Below are 23,099 nucleotides of genomic sequence, written 5' to 3'. Positions count from 1 at the left end.
TAAATTTAAAATAATTACTGCTTTTTAATAGTTAGCAAGGTAGTTGTTAAGTGTACTTATTGGGTTTGATTAAAGGATGTAGAATATGGTCATGCAGAATAAGGCATTAATATGCGCTATATCCTAGTAATATGCATGCTAATAAGCAAGTAGTTAATAGTGAGAATTGGACCCTAAACGAAAGTGTTACCATATTTCCATTTTAAATACAGTAAATGCTGTTCTTTTAATCTTTCTTTTCTTTAGATCTTGAAAAAAGGGAATCATGGTCCACAAAAATATTAAGCTGCACAGCTGTTGGAGAAACAAACATGTTTCATGAGCACCAAATCAGTATTTTAGACTGATTTCTGAAGGATCATGTGTCACTGAAGAAGACTGAAGTAATGCATTAGGTAGCATGACCTAAGAAGACTGGCGGCTTAAAATTAATTACATTTTAAAATATATTAAAATACAAACCGTTATTTTAAATTGTAATACTATATTCTTGCATACAGTTTATGTATATCTCACAGTGATAACATACAAATGAGGAATACAATGAACTAAAATGAATGATTCAAATTATTCCAAATAACCTGAAATATGTCATATTTATAAGTCACTTTGGATAAAAGTGTTTGCTAAATGAATGTAAATGTCATGTTTCATGAACAAATATGAATTAACAATAAGCGGACTACTGCAATTCTCTCCTTTTCGGCCTCCCTCACAAATCCCTTCATAAACTTCAGCTGGTCCAGAATTCAGCTGCCCGCATAATAACCCGAACCCCCTCCATCCACCACATCACTCCTGTTCTCCAACAGCTTCACTGGCTCCTGGTCCAATTCCGTATTCAATTCAAAATCCTTCTGTTATCATTCAAAGCCATCCACAACCTATCACCCCCATATTTGTCTGATCTCCTCCAGGTTCCACCCCCCACCCACTCTCTTAGATCCTCTTCCTCCATACACCTGTTCGTTCCCCCTACCCGTCTCACCACTGTGGGGGGCAGGGCTTGTAGCCGCTCTGCTCCCCGACTTTGGAACTCACTACCACCGCAACTCAGAAACATTGATTCATTCTCTCACTTCAAATTGCAACTCAAAACACATCTGTTTAAAACTGCCTACCATATTTAATGTCACATGCTCTGCCTTTTTCAGTTGTTCTTCTCTTCTTTATTTATACTTTTACCGTTTTTAAATGTATTATGTATCTTTGTGCCGAGAAAGGCGCCTTTAAATAAAATGTATTATTATTAATAAATAATTAAATATTTATGAATTAACTTGAAAAATGTTAGTTCATGCCACCCAATGCATTAACTAATGCGTTACCATGTCACTTGTTTGTAATTTGGCATTTTGACACGAAACTGATAAATGAAGTGATTTGTGCACATACAGTTACCACTGGACAGAAAAAGTGTCATTTTGCTCTGTCTCCTGTTCATTTCTCTATGTCTGTGTTTGCCAGATGTGTTTGATTATATTCTGGACCCCTCATGTTTCTGAGCGCATCCTGGTAGATGTCATCGCGGTGGACACGTCCTTCGCTCAGCTCTGCATCATTCCACTGAGAGTCTTTTCCTTCTTCCCTCTACCTGGTACCATTAAGTCTCTTATTTTACATTTTAACTTTATATACAACCTTATATCATTTGCAGTGCCTTACATCTATGTGACCTTGTGTGCACAGTTACGGTTCGAGCTCATCTAACAGGCTGGTTAATGACGTTGAAGAAAACTTTCGTCCTGGCACCTAGTTCAGTTCTGCGCATCGTTGTGCTCATCTCCAGTCTTCTGGTGCTGCCATACATGGGGTTGGTATACAGTAGGAATATGCAAATATGCTAAATTATCCTCATTTAAATATCTTGGGAATGTGCTTCTGCTCAGTATGGGATCTGTGAAGTAATTAGCCGTCATGCTGCCTCTGAATTTTAGTGGGTCTAAAAATAAACCAATTCAAATCCCTGTCTGCATTTTGTGAATTAATTACGACTCCGCTCCAGAGCTTATGCAGACTGCTGCAGCAACATTTAAAATCAACTCAGAAAATTGTTTTTGAAAGACCACCTCTAGTGAAAATCAAGTTTTTAATGTTGTTTATATGTCTGTGTGGTGTTTTTAATGTGTTTTAAGACAAACCATGTGCAAATTCGTAAGTCAACACTATTTTCTCATTAAAACTGCAGTGAAAAAAGACAGTCTCAAAAACGTGGTTTGAAAACGCTGGTGTTACTTGCGTCACAAACTACCTTGTAATCATCGACACAAGGGGGACGGGCTTTAGCATATCATTAACTATGCTGCGAAGCAGGGGAGTCTCAAGAGAAACCAGGTTATTCCGGTATATTTTTCTTCTGATAAGAAAAATCGGGTACATTTAGCAATATAGTGGGTGAATTATATATATGATGTATATTACGATGTTATGATGAACTAAATGCCTTTCTCCACTGACGTTCTATTATGTTCAAAGCGATTCTAAGGATACTGATTTTTAGAAGGCAGCTGTATGACTCTGAGATGGCGAATGGGAACATGGTTTGTGTAACAATATATATTATTATTATTATTATTACTTTCTAATTATCGTTATGTGTCCGACGTTGTAGAGAGCGATGCACAAAACTCATTACATTCTGATACATCGGCTTGCATACGATTACGAGGCTGTATGATTCACTCTTCCACTTCTTCTTCTGAATCATATTCTGGTTCAAACATACAGACCCTTTCCAAACTTCCATAGATTATAGATTCAGGGCCCACAACTTAAACAATTTCAAGTATTTAGTTGTTTATTTGTACATAATTTGGGCTTCCAGCTCATAAAACCCATGAAAACAGGATTTCAAAAATTTTGAATATTACATGAAAACACACAGTAATTACACAGTGATACCATGGTCATTGAACCAGGTTTTGGTTCTTTTGGCAGTGTGGGCAGGTGCAAATCCTGCTGGAAAATGAAGTCAGCATCTCCATAAAGCTTGTCTGCTGAAGGAAGCATGAAGTGCTCTGAAAATGTCCTGGTAGACGGCTGCGTTGAGTGGACAGCACAGTGGACCAACACCAGCCGATGACCAACACAGACTGTGGAAACTTCACACTGGACTTCAAGCATCTTGGATTGTGTGCCTCTCCATTCTTCCTCCAGACTCTGGGACCTTGGTGTCCAAATGAAATGCAAAATTTGCTCTCATCAGAAAAGAGAACTTTGGTCCACTGTGCTTTATTAAATCCAGTCTCAACGCAGCCGTCTACCAGGACATTTTCAGAGCACTTCATGCTTCCTTCATTTTCCAGCAGGATTTGCACCTGCCCACACTGCCAAAATAACCAAAACCTGGTTCAATGACCATGGTATCACTGTGTAATTACTGTGTGATTTCATGTAATCTAATTTTTTGAAATCCTGTTTTCGTGGGTTTTATGAGCTGGAAGCCCAAATTATGTACAAATAAACAACTAAATACTTGAAATCGTTTAAGTTGTGGGCCCTGAATCTATAATCTATGGAAGTTTAATGTTTTGAATGGAATTATGGAAATAAATAAACTTTTCCATGATATTCTAATTTTTTGAAAAGGGTCTGTATATGGCTGAATTAAACCAGTATTTCCACTTGCCATTGTGCAGCGGGCTACAGTAAAGGTGACCGAGTGGATCAGGTGTTCTGAGCTGGTGTGAGTGGAGGCGGGGCTAATTTATTCATGGTTTCATGATGCAAGGGTATAGAGTCACATTCAAGCTATTTTAAGACCTGAATAAAAAATGTTCAAAGGAAAAAAACGTTTAAATATGTCAGTGTGGTGACCAAAGGTTAGTTTTAAGGGATATAATTGTTGACTACAGGGTGACTTTATGGTTTGTTGATTAGAGCAACATTGTGTTGCAACTGTACAGCATTAAATTGTAAAAAAAATTCTGCTGGTACTGTATTAAAACCACATTTGTCATGTTAATTTTGTTTGTTGCAGGGTACATGGTGCCACACTGGGAGTGGGGTCTTTATTAGCAGGATTTGTGGGAGAATCCACCATGGTTGCAGTGGCTGCCTGTTATGTATACCGAAAACAGGTGAGGGACCGTGAAAGTCGACAGTTCTGCAGAAATATTAAAGCTGGTCTACTACCTTATTTTCAATGCAGAAGTGATACAATACAGATTGTTTCAAAGCAGTATCGCAGTAATAAACAGGAAAATAACAGAATCAATGATGCAAACTTCTTCAGATATTCAGCTCAAATCAGTTCAGTGTTGATTAAGTTCAGGTCAATAATTGTGTAAAGTTAATCAATTTTAAAATTAATTAATTCATAAATACAGAAGACAATAGTGCCATTATCCAGCTCAGTTGTGTGAGACTTACACATTATTAGGTACTATAGATAAATAGCTGCAAGAATAACAAAGTGCAGTAAATGGCAAAACTATCTGCACTAAAAGAATTTTTTTTTTTTTTTTATATGATAATTACCAGTTTGCAACATCAAGCAGCATAATGAACTGGTTTTGTACAGCTAAAATAACTAGAAGCAACTGACACCGGACGCCTTGCACATTCAGATTACAATTGGTCAACCTGCTCTTACACTAAAAATAAGGTGGATATGTGAAGTTGGATACAATAACTGGTTAAAAGGGAACTGTATAATTTCTGTGCTACTAGAGTCACAAATATGCAGAAAATAATGATTATTTTCAAACAGGTTCCAGAACACTTCCTCTTCTGTCATTGGTCAAGTTGCCCAGCCCTAAACTCACACCATTGGTTGAGCTGTTACTGTGAAAAAAATGAATGTTTTGAAAGTATCACAGTGTTTATGCCGGGGGATTCAAATTAATTAATATTTTTCTGTAATTTAATTAGTTACGTCTGATGTAGTTGCATTAAATACTGTATAAACTATAGAACAATTCTATATAAAACAATAGTGGATTTAACATGTTAAAATGTGTGTTTTTAACCTTCTCCACTTTGGTCAGTTCAAGAATTATTTATGTGAAAGAATTAAAAGAGCAGTTTCATGTCTATCCTTGTTTTGCTCAACTGTTCGAAGTTGATTAGGATTTAGAAAGTAATAAGTAACACAATACTTTTTAGAGAGAGTAATTAGTACACGATTGAAGATGTAATTACCCAGTAATGAATTACTTTTTTAGAGTAACTTACTAAACATTGTTAACTTAGTAAACAACTAAACATATAACAATTTTATAATATATTTGTATAATGTATATTTTAATAAAACATTTTTTTTTTATTTTGTCTCAATTTTCATACACGACACCTGAAATCAGTTTAACGCAAATCAGGATTATTATCGCCTCAATGGTCCTAGACTTTTAACATACTCGTGTTCAGTATCTATTCTGCAATATTTATTATTGTCAATTTGTGTTGTCAGAAGAAAAGCCCAGAAGCAGAAATGGTTGTGGAGGAGAATAACTCTTCCCCGATGACTGAAATCACTTCCAGGACAGAGTTAGACGTCATTGAAGAGGCTGAGGATGAGCTGACGGAAAGAGAAGATGAGTGAATCAAAGCATGGAAAGAAAAAGCAAGGGTAGAATACTGTATACATGTTTTTTCTTTCATTTGGAGATGGTGAAGAGGTGGATCTCTGCAGCAGTGCAGTGTCTTGGATTTTTGACAATGAGTTTTAACTAGGACTTTATTCTATAGAACTAATGTTTCTACAGGTCTACAATCTCTGCATTACCCCAGGGGAACGGTGAGATTGTATGGGGTAGAATGAGCAGATTTGCATGTCTACATCAAATGCACTCCTGCACTTTTTAAACTGAGGCATTTTTACAGACGTCTTCCAGAGTTCCTGTTCTTCAGCCTGTGAACGTTTTGGGGGGGGGGGGGGAATGGAGACAGAGTGCATCACAAACAGGCTTGAAAGATGTTTTAATGACAGACCTGTTATCTGCTGAACTTCGACCCTGAGACATACCGTTTTCCTCTTGTATTGAGACGCACAATGAATAGTTACACTTTCAGTGTATTATAAATTGCTTAGAAGGAATATCTTTTACTGACTTGTGGCACAGACTAGATTTGATAGTATATTTCAATTGATTTATTTTTGTATTCACTGCACAAATGTTGTATACTTTGCAAATGTCACTATGGAGTTACAGTACTGAAGTACAGTAGACTATATTTATGAACGCATGAACATCATTTATGATCAAGTTATCTGATCCAGTATTTTGTGCTGGGACCACATTATAGAATCCATTTTATTTCATTTTCCAGATCTTAGAAATGTACTATATTACGCTTTTCTTTCAATACCTCTTTTGTTAAAATACTAAATGAAATGTCATTTTGTGAGTTTTTAGGGCCTGCTTTACTTATTACTCTGTGCTTGTGGCCTAACCGAATGACAGATCATATGTCGGCACATACAAATAAACTAAGCACCTTATGAATGCATTGTGTATATTAAACAAATGTCGGGCTAAAGCTGTCCTTTTTTGCATTTCTGTTTTGCATCTGTTTGTGCATATTAAAGTGAGAGGCTGAAGTGAGTCATAGAATATTTTATTCATATTTCCTCAAATGATCTTGCTTTCCAGTTCTTGAAAAAATTTGCTTTTTACAACCAATACTGTATAACTTTTTGTATTTTTGGCAATTAAGTTATTCAGTGTTAATCTTCAGTGATAAATACAAAAATTCAGATGAACGGGGAAAAAAAGAAATAAAAGTGCAAGTAGTTTTTGCTTAACTCCACAATAAGCTAAATATTAAGTTATCTTCTTGGCATCTGCGTTTCACCAGCTGCCTGTTAACGTGATTTACGCACGTTTTTGTTGCTTTCAGTGTCTGTTAAGAACATGTAAACATAACATAACATGATGGCAACCAAAATAATTAAGTTGAACTGCTCTAATTTGAAAACTGGCAATATTTTGTGTAGAACCTCATTTAAACAGTTCAAAAAACAGTCATGGCAGGAAAAATCAAAACCAGTATGGGAAACTTCTACTGTCACAATGAGTCCATATATACGTAGCAACGAAATGTTAAAAATGAGTCTCTAACAATATAAATTAAGAACTTACCATTACCATGACCATTACCTCATTTCCCTTACTATACCCACAATACATTCTTTTGAATTAAAATTCTCTAAAATTATTGTTGTAAACTCTTTAGTATTTTTTTTTTTTTTAAACATTGACAATGTAAATCAACGCCATATCCAACAGTGCATAATACAAACAAATATCACGCTTAAAGTAAAAAGGCAGTAAGGTTTTTCTTTTCCTTTCTGAATCGGTGTTAGTCATCACAGCATTTCCTGACGGACAGATGTTCGTTCTGCGATTCATTTTGGGGGGGAAAAACCTGAGCACTTCTGCTTGCAATCTGATCTCGGTAGATTGCTGTAAATTCCCTTCATCTTCTCATTCATCGGGTGACCAACAGATCATATCAGAAACAAAACATCATGTCCATTTGTAGATCAGATTTGTTCTGTGAAGTCTCTGTCGTTAGGTCATCGTGAGATCTTCTCCGTGCTGGTGCTGAACGGTCCTCCTGACAGGGACGTTGTAATGGCGATCGTCCTCTGTGACGATACACACGCAGGGCCACTCCTGCTTGTGGTCATCTGGGTAATGTGACACAAACTCCTCTGTGTCTGTCATGTACAGACGGAAGGCTTGAATGGTGTGTTTTAAGGCATAGCCCAATAGAAACATCTCTACCTACAAAACACAAAGTAAACACGTTTAACTTGTACTTTTTTTGCCAGATTAAAGAGAGACAGAGCTGTAAGTAAGTTTGTCAGTGTCACCGTAACTTGCCTGTTCTACCCCTCCACTGAAGCCGATCTGGCTCAGGTGATTGGCCAGGAGGGTTTGGGGGTTTTCTGATGTGTCGCGGGCAAAAAGAAGCCAGCAGAACACAGGCACTTCTTGATCTGCCACCATGTTGTGATGAAGCTCAATGGCTTTGGCCAGCATCAGAAACTTGAGTGCTTCTAGAAGACCATACTCCTCTTCTCCACCCTGAAACACATGCTCACACAGATTCTGCTTCTCCTCTGGGCTCTCACAGGCCGCTGCTGCCTGCCACTGAATAAACAACAAAGACAGACATGAAAACACAGAAGTTATGATGATGTTTTTATCTGATTAACTACACAAGGTGCTTCAAAAACTGAATTTCTAAAGGCTGCAAGAATCAAGTGCTCCATTATGCTGAAAATTCAGCTTTGCCATCACAGGGATAAATTGCATTTAAAAAAATAGTTATAAACAGTTGTTTAAAATAAAAAATAAAAAAAATCACAATATTACACTTTTTGCTATATTTTGGATCAAATAAATGCAGTCTTGGTGAGCAGAAGAGACTTCTTTAAAAAAAAAAAAAAAAAACTTTGATCAGTAGTGTATATATATATATATGACATGACACAGTAGAATGCAGTTCTGTACTGGCGCGCATTTGTGAATCTCATGTCTGTGTGACACACATGACTCATGTGCACAGAAAGCCACTTCAGACAGCGCTTGAACAGACAAAAACACACAAAATTATGCCAAAATGCCTGTTTCGTCTAGTATCCTCACAAGCGTAGTCTTAAATGAGTTAAATTAAGTCTTAAATTAATGTTGAAGTTGTGAGTAAATGGGATGTGTGGCAGGTCTTAAAGTGACAGTAGCCTTATAAAGCTGCTGCTGTCAGTAAAGATAATCAAAGAACAAAATAACTCACTGTTAAAAGAAGAAAATCACTCACTGCTCTTTTTTATGCAGTGAAGACTACCATTTAATAACTATTACATTGCTGTATAGATCCTACTTGTTAGACCTATAGGTCTTAAGTCAAGTCAAGTGCTTATTTATTGTCATTCTTCTATATAACAGGTATACATTAGAACGAGATGGCGTTTCTTCAGGCCCATGGTGCAACATGTTAGTGCAAATACTTAAAACAACAAAAACAAATAAACACAAATATGTACATGTATATATGCACATATCCGCATATCCACATACACACACATACGTATACATATACATACATATACCCACATACATACACGCACATATGCATACTTACATACATACAAATAAATAAAAATAATAATAAATAAATAATAAATAAATAAATAGATACTAGTGAACACTAGTGAAGTAACTGATGCAGCTACTTTAAGTACAGTTTGCAGTAGTACTGAGTCTTAAAGGGATACTCCACTTTTTTCGGAAATATGCTCATTTTACATCTCCCCCAGAGTTAAACAGTTGAGTTTTACCGTTTTAGAATCCATTCAGCCGAACTCCGGGTCTGACGGTACCACTTTTAGCATAGCTTAGCACAGATCATTGATTCTGATGAGTCCAGTAGCATTTCTTTCAAAATTACCAAAGAGTTTCAATATTTTTCCTATTTAAAACTTGACTCTTCTGTAGTTAAACCGTGTACTAAGATCGACGGAAAATGAAAAGTTGCGATTTTCTAAGCCTATATGACTAGGAACTACTCTCATTCCGGCGTAATAATCAAGGAACTGTGCGGCTGTACCATGAGTGCAGCAGGCGTAATGATATGACGCAGCGCCTGAAAATAGGTCTAATAGGTTAGACAAACTTAGTCCCGGTCACGTTGGAAGAAGTTACCGAGCTGGGGACTATTTTCAGGCGCTGCGTCATATCACTACGCCTGCTGCACCCATGGTACAGCCGCACAGTTCCTTGATTATTACGCCGGAATGAGAGTAGTTCCTAGTCATATAGGCTTAGAAAATCGCAACTTTTCATTTTCCGTCGATCTTAGTACACGGTTTAACTACAGAAGAGTCAAGTTTTAAATAGGAAAAATATTGAAACTCTTTGGTCATTTTGAAAGAAATGCTACTGGACTCATCAGAATCAATGATCTGTGCTAAGCTATGCTAAAAGTGGTACCGTCAGACCCGGAGTTCGGCTGAATGGATTCTAAAACGGTAAAACTCAACTGTTTAACTCTGGGGGAGATGTAAAATGAGCTTATTTCCGAAAAAAGTGGAGTATCCCTTTAATGGGTTAGTGTATGTATAATGATATAAATGTTTACTTAACCCAGTTATGAACCCTACTGGGTATTGTGGTATGAGTCTTCTTGGGTTAGGTGTTCAGCTAACCCAAATGAGTATTGGGAGACAGCCGGGTGTTGAGTAATCTGACTGCCTAAGGGAAAAAACTGTTGCGAAGTCTGCTGGTGGTGGCACAGATGCTCCTATACCTTCTGCACGATGGCAGAAGGGTGAACAATCCATGAAAGGGGTGAGAGGGGTCGTTCGCAATGATGCAACGGTTGTTGAATAAAGCATCTGTAGTAGGTAAAGAGGTCCCAATGATCTTTTCCGCTGTCCTCACAATCCGCTGTAGAGTTTTGCGGTCGGAGGCTGTGCAGTTCCTGTACCACACAGTAAGACAGCTGGTCAGGACGCTCTCTATTGTCCCTCTATAGAAGGAGAAGAGAATGGGAGGAGGAAGTCTGGCTCTCCTCAGCCTCGGCAGAAAGTGGACACACTGCTGGGGCTTCTTGACTAGGCATGTGGTGTTAAGAGTCCAGGAGAGGTCCTCTGACATGTGCACACCAAGAAACGTAGAGCTTTTGCCGATCTTTACAGACTGGGGTCTCCCGGTCAAAAAGTCCAGGATCCAGTTGCAGAGAGAGGTGTTTAAGTGTTTTAGTGGAGAGGAGACAGAGTGATGAAGCCAATCAGTATATGGGGATGATTAGGAGGCCATGATGGACAGAGGCCAAGGGGCAAATTTGGCCAGGATGCTGGGGTTACACCCCTACTCTTTTTGAAGGACATCCTGGGATTTTTAATGACCACAGAGAGTCAGGACCTCGGTTTAACGTCTCATCCGAAGGACGTGGAGTGGTCTTCCTCGCTGGAATGTTGTTCTGTGCTTCAAATCGTGCATAGAAATCATTCAGGGTATCTGGGAGTGAAGTGTCGTCAACACAGACAGGCGGTTTAGCTTTGTAGTCCGTAATGGCCTGAATGCCTTGCCACATACGCCTTGTGTCCTTGATGTTTGTGAAGTGACTGTGGATTCTTTCTGCGTAATTGCGCTTTGCCTCTCTAATGGCCTGGGACAGATTGCTGTATAGAGGGCCAACTTGTCATCAGACCTGAAGGCAGAATCTCTAGTTTTCAGCAGCAATCGCACTTCAGCCGTCATCCACGGTTTCTGGTTTGCACGTGTGATGATGGTCTTGAAGGAAGTCACCATCGTCTATGCATTTGCTAATATAGCCAGTCACCGATGCTGTGTATTCCTCCAAGCCTGTGATGTTGTGATATGTAGCAGCCTCTCTGAACATATTCCAGTCTGTGTGCTCAAAGTAGTCCTGAAGTGCTGAGATGGCTCCCTCGGATTAGGTTCTCACCTGTTTCAGAACTGGTTTGGCATGTTTCAGAAGTGGTCTATATGCTGGGTATAGCATAACAGAAATGAGATCCGAACTGTAGATGTGAGGGCGGGGTGCAGCCTTGTAAGCACTGCAAATATTGGTGTAAACAAGGTCCAAAGCACTGGTTAGACACTGTTAAAACACTGTTTACAAGGTTAAATGGGTCAAAAACAACGAAAACTAACCTTTTGTGCATCGACAGGGCAAGTAAAAATCTGAACCGGTCTGACTGGGCCAATAGAAAAAAATTGAGCCCTGATATATTGAAGGGCACATGTAAATGTGACATTATAATTGGTTATATGAAGATTGTTCTAAGTTCACTTAAATTAAAAGCTATTATATTTTTTAAAGAATTTTTTATATTTTTTTAAATGTTAAAATTGCCAGCTTTCAATTATACTGTCATGCTGAATGACTATAATTAAATACAGGCATAAAGACTTCAGTAGCAGTATTGGTATCGGTGATACTGGCCGTCTTTCATAAAAAGACAATATTTAAAATATAGGCTACTGTCTTCCTGTTGTTTCAACATTAATTTGGAGATTAAATGTGAAATTATTCATTTAAAAATATAATACAAACTTTAATGTTCGATGTAATTAGTTAATTAGTAAAGTATAATATAAGTATAAAGGTGTACCAAGCCTACGTACTCGACACACTGCTCTACAGCAGCAAAACATGGACCCTATATTCCCACTAAGAACGCAAAATCAATGTCTTCCATCTACGCTACGCAATCTAAGTAGGATTTTGGGAATCTCCTGACTAGACCACATTCCAAACAAAAATGTTCTTGCGCAGGCGGAGATAACTAGTATGTTTGCCTTGCTCACCAGAGACATCTACGCTGGCTTGGTCACGTTAGATGTTCATGTAATGAGCCCAAATCATCACCCCTCCATCACCGTGCTTGACAGTTGTTATGAGGTGTGTGTGCTGATATGTTGTGTATTATGGCCAAACATCACTTTGGTCTCGTCTGCCCAAAGGACATTGTTCCAGAAGTCTTGAGGTTTGTTCAGATGCAACTTTGCAAACCAAAGCCGTGCTGCCATGTTCTTTTTTAGAGAGAAGAGGCTTTCATCTGGCAACCCTTCCAAACAATCCATACTTGTCCAGTCTGTTTCTAACTGTACTGCCATGAACTTTAACATTTAACATGTTAACTGAGGCCTGTAGAGTCTGAGATGTAGCTCTTGGGTATTTTGCAGTTTCTCTGAGCATTGCACGGTCTGACCTTGGGGTGAATTTGCTGGGACGTCCATTCCTGGGAAGATTGGTATCTGAATGTTTTCTGAAAAATGTTCCTCACTGTAGAATATTGCCAATTTCTTCTGGAAACAAACTTTGTTGCATTTTCCTGTTATCACTGTAAAGCTGCTTTGAAACAATCTGTTTTGTAAGAAGCGCTATATAAATAAATGTGAATTGACTTGACTAGAATGATGGACTACAGTTTGTTTGGAAATGGCCTTGTAAGACTTCCTAGATTGATGGGCAATAACAATTGATTCTCCAAGATCATTGCTGATGTCTTTCCTCCTTGGCATTGTGTTAACACACACCTGAATGATCTAGACCAGCAAACTGCCAAAACTTCAGCTTTTTTAGAGTTGGTCACAATTGCTAATGATGAGTTAATCAAAGGCTGCGTTTACACTTGGCATCCGGATGTTGTCCACATAAACATTGAAAAGACAAGTGTAAACGCGTTTCTGATCGGAATGTTATCCGATCAGCGTGTCCTGGTCCAGAGGTAGTCGAGGACGCATTGTGTGTCATCTTTACTCTTAATCTGGTGTCGTGCCACAGACCTAATTTAAATATTATGCAGGAAACAGAAATCCGATCGATTATCCAGATACAGAGGCTGCTTAAACGTACAGTATGGAATTTTTCGCCGCTAGGGGTCGCTAACCTCTTTACAATAACAAAGGCGTAGTTTGATGACGCAACATTTGCTAAGAATTATGGATCTTGTCGTCAACGTCAAGCCGACCGATCTAATAATGTTTATGGATGACTGAATACATCAATGTTTTTATCATGACTGTGATATGAAGCAGGTCAGGATTGCTAAGAGACAGCTATCAGCTCCACACGCGACGCGAGTCCCGCGGATATAAAAGGAATATGGACATTTCATTCAACTGAACTACACGCGAGTGCAGAATTACTAACAGGTCAGTTTATTAGACAAATTAAACTTGTGAGGTAAGGCAGCGCTGTTTCAATTGGTCTAACATTACACTATCACACTAAACTGCATTTGAATGTGTTGAAATGAATGTGTTAGTTTGTCTGTATGAGACTAGCAGTAAGCTAGATCAACATTAGAATAACATACAGATCATATTCTAACATTTTATCATTGTTGAACTATATAATATTGATTAGTTTTATGTAAATGTGTTCACCTGTTTAATAAAGTACATGTAGGAGCGGTCGAAGTCTCGGACGTGGAGCTCTCGTCATCTCGAAAACACCGCGCTGATATTGATTCTCGTTTTAGTTCTCCTTTTTTATCCAAAGTCTGCTTGCCATGGTCCATAATGTTTGAACGAAACAACAACAGCGTGCAAATAGACATTGCGAACTACAGAGTGGTCCACGTCTATCGCCTTGGTTACTATCAGAGGGCTCTGGTTCATAGCTCTGGTTGCTATGGCAGTACGAGCGGAAACCAGGGACAACGCGGATATGACGCCATTGACGGCGACAAAACGGAAATAAAGAAACGAGACGTGTCTTCTAATTAAATTAATTAAATTAAAATTTCTCCTGGTTTGAAAGTTGTTGGAAACAGTCGGGATAATGTAAGTACACAACTAAAAAACATATATAACATAGATATAGTGGTTTTTGCTATTTTTAAAGCAAAAAAGTTACATATTGTGCCTTTAATGTGAACAAATGTAAACATGCCATGTCCTGATTGGCTAATGATCCAATCTGCTTGATCGGATCACGGTGATCGCATGTTATTTCCCAGTGTAAACGAAGCCAAAGACATTTGATTAGCAGCGCCTGACTGCTTCTTACCCTCTTAAATCCTATGGAAGCAGTGAAGGGTGCACTTAGTTTGTCACACAAGGCTTCTCCATTTTGGCCTAGTTTTTGTTAAATAAACCATGAAACAGTGTTGTCATGTGTTGTTGTTCATCTGAGATTGTATTTACCTAATTTTAAAACCTGCCAGAGACCAGATGTTTTTCTATTATGCCAGATACATAAAACCATAGAGATTAAAACGGGTGTACTTTACTTTTCACATGTATATATACATACATGTAGGCTACATATACTGTATAGAGATTTACCTTTTTCTTAAGGAGATCCAAATAGTATTTCAGTCTCTCCACAGAGTCGTCCTCCTCACTTGCCCACTTGCATTCTGGGGGAAACACCCATCCACCAATCAAATGCTCCCGAGCTTCAATCATCTCTGGCAACTGTGAGAATAACCAGCAGCTGTTAATCTGAGCTAGAAAGCCTCACATACAGTGTTATCTTATAAACCCTAGAGGCCATATGTAATCTGAAAAAAATGAAAATGTAAAGCATGCTTTCAGTTAAAAAGAAAGTTTGCTGATTTTCAACCAATCATGTTGGTAATAAATATAACGAACAATGTTTACTCTTTCTCCATGTTACCTGCACCCACATGTCCTGGTTTATTTGTCAGCAAAAGTCTGCCAGATGATGTGTGACACATTTGACAGCTCTAGGGCTTTTGTTAGTTTCAAAATACAGATTGTACTTTTGCATTTTTGTATTCCTGCCAAATTGCCAATAGACAGTCAGATCAAGCCCAGACCCATAGTCATGTAGCAACGATTTAAAGAAGAAAAAAAAAAATCATCTTCTACTGCACAGATGGCCAAGTTTTATAAAAAGCCCATCTTGCTAGCTATGAATGACCCCTTTAATGAAAAATGTATTATGCCATCTACCCTGACTGAGGTCTAGAGGGGTCTCCTCACCAATAGAAAGCCTTCATCCTGTATCCAGGTGGGCATGTTTGTGCTGGTCGCCAGCACCTGGAACAGCGTGGCACGGAGAGCACAGTAATTATCTCCTCTGACTCTCCTCAGACCGCTGAAGCTACGGGACATCTCACTGTAGCCCTGAAACAAACACACTGATGCAAGTCAGACTTCTACAACAAGCACAGACAGGTCAAACTTAGAGTGCAGTGGCCCCAAAAAGCATTTGGACACTTTAAGCACACTTAAACCTTAAAGGATTTTTTATTGATCTTAGGACAGAAACTCACTTGTTTTTGTTTTAACACATATTTCAGCAAAATATCAACCCAAATTACATTTTATTTAAAAAAAACAGTATACTTTAAGCACAACATTTTACACACACACACACACAAAAAAAAAAGTTAGGTCACCTTTCTGATGAGAGTGCTTTTGGTCGTGGTCCCCTTCCATTCTTGCTCACTGTAGGCCAGTATGTCCACAGCTGATGCTAAGCTACATCTGGTCTCTACACCAGGAACTAGACAGGAAGAAAAACACAAATTCCCAATGAGATGGATGCAGAAAAATTGTGGACCAGTATCTTTAAAAACAAAACAACAGGGCCCAATCACAGGGAAGATCTGATTGTCTTATACTTTTCCTTAACTGCAATGTTAATGGCTGGTGGATTGCATATAATCACTGATATTGCTATAGTAGAGATATAACGTGACAAACAAATTAATCTTTAATACTTGTGAGCTCTAGTAGTGGTTTGGATGGCTTGTTATTGCTGGCTCCCATTTTAATGTCCTCTGCTCCCAGATACAGGTTTGCGCTCCTACAACAAAAAGAGGAACTATCTTGCATATGATATTCACAATGATAAGCAGTCATGAGGAGTCTAGTTGGAAGAGCTATATTAAAGTACAACATGTACAACTCACATCCAAAAGATAATGATTCATCATGAAGGGCAAATTTAACTGTCTGGATCTAAAGAAGATCCTGATTTTTTAGTTCTTCTAAATCGGTTCTTCACACTTTTTTATAAATATTCATATTTCAGTGAAGATATAAATAAAAAACATTATTGTAAACATACAGTAGTTCCGGTTCAAGGAGTTGCAAGACTATACTCACAATACTCCATTCTCTAGTCTTCATTCATTTGTCTAATTAACAATTGATTCTGATGTCCAAATGCTTTCTGACCATCGGCTTTCCAAACTTAAGATATTGCTGGAAAGACTGAATTCAAGAATGACACATACTCATCCAGTGGCTCTTGCACTTCCTCCACAGTCTCTTCTGTCTCTTTTACAGGTATCAGCTTTATCTCTACCGTGCTACTTCTAAAAATGACATCATCTTTTTGGGTGTCGGAAGTGTCTTCTTTTCCTTCATTTTCCTGGGCAACACTTGCTTCCTCTTCCTGTTTTTCCTTTTCCTCTTCTGTTTGTTGAGGTCCAGTCTCTGAAACGCCTTTTACAACTTCCTCCAGTAATTTTGCATCGCTCGCCACAGTAACCTCACCTTTGGCCTCAGTAACCTCACCTTTGGCCTCAGTGTTTTCTACAGCAACAGAATCACTGTAAACGGGAAAAGGTTGAGTGTTTATTAGGCAATTCTGACAAAGATTACACAACTGGGTGTCTCAATACTTTTTAAAAACATTAGAGGCATGGTTTATACGTATATTTTAAATTGCATTTTCTTTTTTATATTTTTTGCTATTATTTTATTCTATTTTATTGTCATAAACTACATTAAGACCCAAAATACTGCAAATACCAGTATAGATCAGTTCAAAAGTTTGGGGTCTACGTTTTTTACATTTGTGAAAAGAGTCTCATATGTTTACCAAGGCTGCATTTATTTGATACAGTACAACAGTAATACTCTGAAATATTATTGTTATAATATAAAACAGCTATCTCTTTTTAATATATTTTAAAACATAATTTATTCCTGTGATAGCAAGAATGAATTTTCAGCAGCCATTACTCCAGTTTTCAGAGTCTGACAATTCTTCAGAAATTATTTGAATATATAATGTATGTATGTATATATATATATATATATATATATATATATATATATATATATATATATATATATATATATATATATATATATGTATGTATGTATGTGTGTGTGTGTGTGTAAATCTCTAAACTGTCTAAATGTGGCCATTTCATAGCTTTAAACGGAGTCAAAGGTCACTATAATCTACAATCACGAAAAACATGTTCTCAAAATAAGATTGAAAGGAATGCTGCTCAGACAGAAACTGTCTTGAGGAATTGTAAAACACCTGATAAACACTTAGACCTGATACATCAGTAGCCTATTAACACATTAAAAATTATATAAACATTATTACCCACAAGAAGAAGACAAAGCCATGCATATAACAAATGTATGGTGTTAAAAAAACAAACAGTGACTCATTTAAGAGACAAAAATCTGATTTCTGCAAGTAATGTTGACACAATATCGCTACACTGATCCTAGTGTTTGTACCTTGTGTTTAGCTTGGTGTGACATAAACTTTGTTAATTCATTGTTGCTATTATGATTGGTGTGATTACACTGCAAACTAATAACTACACTTAATCGCAAAACATTTTTATGAACTCATGAGAGTTTTGCGCCACCTAATGGTAATAACTGAACAACAGGAAGTACTAGCCTCATTGTGTCAGTGGCTCTGCTTTTCTCAATGGGGCTTGATGGCACTGAGGCACATGTGGAGTCCAGGCCATTCTCAGTGGGTTCTGGAGCCTCATGCTCTTGCTCTGCAACCTGTTCATTCTTTTCTAGATCTGTCATAACATCCGTGACTTCAGGTTTGTTCACCTCAATAGTGCTGTAATAGAATAGAGAGACTGGTTAGAATCCACACATACCAGGGTTATTACAGTTAACTAAAACTGAAACCATAAAAAACTTGTTATGAAATAAACATAAAATAAAAAAAATATATAGAAAACTTAAACTTTTAGTGTTTATTTAAGCTAGTTGCCAAGGTAACATTTCTGATTTTTATTTTGTTTAACTTGATGTACAAAAATAACTTAATAAAAATGAAAACAAAATCTAAAAATAAAAACGAATTAAAAATATTAATAAAAACTATAATATTATCTCAATGATACTAAAATAACTGGGGTGGACGATAAGACTAAAATCTTAAACCACGATAGAGTAATAGTAATTTTTAATGAAAATAAGGTTAAGATGCCAAAATTTAAGACGACATAGGAATTTCAAGATTCTCATTTCAATATCACAGCAAAAACTAATACTAGTCTAACTAATGTAAGAAAAATGTTCTCAGGCTTATTGAAAACAAGTAAACATTAAATAATAAAATAGGAACAAAGAAATGAATTATTCAAGCGAGAACCAAATTCAGTTCTCTTTCACATCTTACAATAGCTTGATGCAGTACTGCAATGTAATTCGATTATCAATTCAATTCCAGATGCTTAGGAAAATCTATTCCAAATTTTATTTTATAAAAATTTTAATGAATTCATTACCTGTCAGTTTGTGTAGATGGCTTAGATGGCAGTTGCTCTTGACTCTCAGTTTCCAAGGCTTCATCACTTGGTTTCTGGACTATGCCTTCTTTTTGAGGCAGCTCTTCCACAACTATGACATCAGCATTTCTTCCATTCTCAGAGTCCTTCACGAGACCATTTTCAATGCCAGGAGAGAGTGCATTGGTAATATCCACACCTGGAGAAGAAACTTCATGTGAATGTTCCTGAGTTTGAGAAGCTTCAGATGTTTCTTGCTTCTGTCCTTCCATCTCAGAATGGGTCTCCTCTGAACGTTTCTCCTCCTCTTCAGCTGTTGGCTCAGTGACGGGTTCCTCGGCAGTCACTTCAGCTATGCTTTTCTCAATAACATCCGACTGACCTAAAACACAAGAGTCAGGTTTTGTGCTGCTGTTGTCCATCAGTGAATTATCCCCAGTGTCATTAAGACCAGCCATTTCATGCGTCACTTCAGAGGTGTCGTTCAGAGGCAGTTCCTCGGTTTCGATCATTTCCTTCTCATCTGCAATCATCTCCACGTGTGGTTCTGGTTCTGGTTCGGAGAAGTTCTTCTCAGCTTCTACCTGAGTAAGTGCAGTTACCTCCTGAACAGGTGCTTCCTTAACAGGTGTCTCCTCAGCAGGTGCGACTGTTGAGTCTGAACTTGTTGCAGTGGCACCTGCATCATCTGTCATCTGAGCAGCTGCGACGTCTACCTTTTCAACTGATCCATGCTGAGCCTCTATCTCCCCTTTCACTGAGGCAACGATCTCGGCAGGTGCTTCGACTGTGTCTTGAGGTGCTTCTGAGACTTCAGCTGCAATGTTTTGGATCTCTTCAGTAAATTCAGTCTTTGTTTTTGGCGTTTCTTTACCTAAGATTATAGCTTGTGTTGGAGCAGTTTCAGGTGAAACATTGTCATTAAGTTCAGGAGCAAGAGAGGCTTCGGTGCGTAATATTGATATTGTTGTAGAGTAAGAGCTCTGTGCTTCAGGAATGTGAGCCTCTGCATTTGGCTGCTTGGTTACAATCAATTCATCCAGTGGTGGTTTTGTTTCTTCTTTATGCCTGTTGATTTGAAATGCATTTAAGTCAAATGTGGATGTTATGTACATGAAAAACAGGATTCACAAGTTTGATGTACCACTCAAACATGAACAACATAAAGCTCTCTCCAGACCATCTATGAAAAATAAGGTTTAAAAAAAAAAAAGCGAGCCGCAAAAGTAAATTATTCAGAAGTTTTCGCAATACTGACATCAATATTATGAGGACATAAACATTATACTGTATGCATTTGACATGTAAATGTCGTCTTTTCATTCGTTTTGGCTGGAAACTTTTCTGGGACCTGGAAACCTTGGCCACCACTATAAAGACACACCATCGCACCAGCAGAGAAAGTACTGTACCAGGCACCAGTGTACCAGTACTGTACCAGTTCTGTACTGGGACTTATCTATGCTGGATATTATTTCTTTGGAGCCATCAACAGCTCGCATTCATGGAGCAAAGGCAAAGACTTTAAAGAACTGGAGTGCAACATTTGACATAGTTAAATCCTTCTTAAAAAAAATAAATAAAATTGTTTTGTGTTAATGAATATTTTCTATTTATCTATTGATTAGGTATTTTATTTTTTACCTTTTCCACTGCAATGTCTTGCGATTCCTTAGCACAGTATAAGTCTACCTGGTGAGTGGGTGGGAGGATGGGAGGTGTCGGTTACTCTTTAATATGTTGTATAATTTTTTCTTATATTGAACTGCCTACTCAAAAACAATTGTTCACAAAAAAAGTTCGGACACTGGTAAGTACAGTAAGGACGCTGGCTCACTATACATTGGCACACTGGTGACTATTTCTGGCTTTTTTTTTTATGTTATTTAAAGTACATTATGATAAATACTTTGCTTGTTACATATTCATGCAACATTTTAGCCGTAAATAAATTATACATGTCAGCTAGATTATGTTTATTACTTGTCTAGCAATGTATGTTTATGCTGAAATATAATTAAATAATGGTTTGTATTTTTATGCTTTAGAACTTCCGTTAAGGGAACATAGTGAGCACCGATGCTCCCCACTGATCTGTTTAAATGTATTTATTCAGGCTGTGTACGAAATCGCCCCCTATACTTTTAAATACGGTACTATTTGAGGGGACAGCCAATTGTAGTGGTGTCCGAAACCATGGTGGACATTATCGAGTGCAATCCCACAATGCACTGCAATAACTAGTGTACAACTGATGTTTGCTCAACGGCTAGAGAATACCCATAATGCACTGTGAGAGTCGCACACTGAATGAATTCCCACGTCTGACCAGAAGACGGCATCCACAGCTGAATCATCCATCCATTTTCCAAACCGCTGGGTCCTATGTGGCTACAGCGTAATATCATACAGGTATAAATTCCTTTTTACTTGATTATTAAATTGTTTAATTAAGGTTTATACATAGTTTCCATGACACAGGTCAAGATAAATTTTTATCTCTTAGTACTGGAGCTGTCAGTTTGCTAAGTTTCAAATAAATTATTAAACAGCAAGCACAAACTATGCAAAAGTGGCAGCCCTTCTGGCACACCCAGTATCTCAATTTGCTCACTAGTTTTCATTCACTCCCTCAAGTGAACTATATTAGCCATAGATGCTCCCTGGTTTTCACGGTGCATTGTGGAACTTTTTAGGGAGCGAATGTTTCAGTGCACTGGAAGGATTTTGCAATTGAGATAGCCCTTAAAATTGCAGACTCCCTGATCAGTGCCCTGATAACTGAACTAGGGAGCTGAATGAGATCGTTGCTGTTCCATAAGCGCCACCTACTGTCAGAAAGTGAATTTGCATTTTCATTCAGTCTGTCTGCTGTTTTTGTTTTGTTCAGGTGTCTTATGTAGCTTAATTTCACAAAGCTAAAGTCAGACCATGCCGCAACAAATACAAACATTTGTTATGCCTGATGAAGGTCATGTGACCAAAACGCTGTGACTAAAACTATTTTTGATACGAGTGCAATGCAGGTTTTTTTTGTGTTTGATTTTTTTATTGTTTTTTGGTATTACGCACCTATCTAACACCTGCAGGTGTGCGAGGGTAATTGTTGAGTGATTGCTTTAAATCTTGAAATATATAATATAATTTAAAACAACTGTTTATGCTACATTTGTGTAGCATCTTCGTTTGGATTGTGATCCAAATGTAGTGGTTGCCTCTAATTTTAAATGGGTGCAGATTTTTTTTGTTTAAGGCCAGTTTGGCCTGTAACAGAGCAAAAACAAAGAAATAAATTAGCTTAAACAAAGAAAAAAAAATAATCGCCAACCTGTATCGGAAAAGGCCAATTTTCTTGTAATAAACAAATTTCTTTAAAAAAAATCGGCCATAAAGAATAATGATCAATGCATCCCAAGCCGTTACTCAGAAATAGGTCACAATAGGGAAGAAAAGATATTTGCTATTTTCGTTTCATTGCGACTTTTGAGAAAGGGAGATTGTTACACCGAAAAATGTATAAATGAGAGAAATTCAACAAGTTAAAAGTACTTTACCCGTGCTCCTCATCTGGACTGCCGACATCTGTTCCTGCTCTAGTTGATGTCTTTGATTCAGAGCTGTTCAGCAAACCTTTAGTCTCATCCTCTGTATGGTCACATGGGTTTTTTTTTCCACAACAGTCCAAACTGTTCCCCATGTTGGCACAGGATACAGGGATAGTTTTCAATAAATCCACTTTCTGGGTTTAAGTTCTGACTGAAGGATGTGCAGTTATCAAGTGCAAGCAGCTTCCACTTCCAGAGGGCTAGCCATATACAAAAATTATTTCTCCAGACAAGATCTTACATGTCTCGTACCAATACATTTGAGCAGTGTCTGTAAATAAAGTATTTCTGTAAGACTAGTCCAGCTACAGGAGCTGACCGTAAACTGAACTTCTAAGTATCTGGTCATCTGTTCAAACCTGCAGATTAAAAACAAACACAAAGTCCCACATGAGTATTAAACATGCCATTTCTTCAAGTAAAAATACAGGTTTAGCAAGAACATCAGTTGTCAACATTCAGAAGATTTTGATTTGCACATACTTACCATGGTAACCACATTTTCTGCAAAAAATGCCATAATA

At 37.7% G+C, this 23,099-nt stretch overlaps 2 protein-coding genes across 4 annotated transcripts in view; one reads left to right on the top strand and one right to left on the bottom strand.

Moving 5' to 3' along the window:
* ankha (ANKH inorganic pyrophosphate transport regulator a) overlaps nucleotides 1-6,545 on the top strand; it is a 32,073-nt gene extending 25,528 nt beyond the window's left edge. Inside the window, exons 9-12 of one of the 2 annotated variants that reach the window (XM_084399034.1) lie at nucleotides 1,468-1,597; nucleotides 1,690-1,813; nucleotides 3,980-4,079; nucleotides 5,411-6,545. In XM_084399034.1, the coding sequence (XP_084255160.1) occupies nucleotides 1,468-1,597; nucleotides 1,690-1,813; nucleotides 3,980-4,079; nucleotides 5,411-5,542 (486 nt within the window). In that variant the 3' untranslated portion in view covers nucleotides 5,543-6,545. The remainder of the gene's footprint in view (nucleotides 1-1,467; nucleotides 1,598-1,689; nucleotides 1,814-3,979; nucleotides 4,080-5,410) is intronic. The other variant, XM_084399035.1, reaches the window with a different exon arrangement.
* Nucleotides 6,542-22,934, bottom strand: LOC311284156 (uncharacterized protein). Of its 2 annotated transcripts, none has more exons than XM_084399033.1 (10): nucleotides 22,525-22,934; nucleotides 18,971-20,038; nucleotides 18,118-18,294; nucleotides 16,697-17,014; nucleotides 16,178-16,263; nucleotides 15,854-15,960; nucleotides 15,435-15,578; nucleotides 14,772-14,903; nucleotides 7,830-8,099; nucleotides 6,542-7,730 (listed from the first exon to the last, which is right to left on the bottom strand). In XM_084399033.1, exons 1-10 carry the CDS (start codon nucleotides 22,665-22,667, stop codon nucleotides 7,515-7,517), a joined length of 2,661 nt encoding a protein of 886 aa, XP_084255159.1. In that variant the 5' UTR covers nucleotides 22,668-22,934; the 3' UTR covers nucleotides 6,542-7,514. The 2 variants fall into 2 exon arrangements, with proteins under 2 accessions (XP_084255159.1, XP_084255158.1); XM_084399032.1 differs by having other exon boundaries at nucleotides 6,550-7,726; nucleotides 7,826-8,099.
* Between the last annotated feature and the right edge of the window lie 165 nt (nucleotides 22,935-23,099).

The sequence above is a fragment of the Rutilus rutilus genome (genome assembly GCF_951802725.1).
Source record: "Rutilus rutilus genome assembly, chromosome: 24".
In the NCBI taxonomy this organism is placed as follows: Eukaryota; Metazoa; Chordata; class Actinopteri; order Cypriniformes; family Leuciscidae; genus Rutilus; species Rutilus rutilus.
The sequence above is the reverse complement of the archived record's forward strand: the minus strand, read 5'-3'. Positions and strand labels throughout refer to the sequence as shown.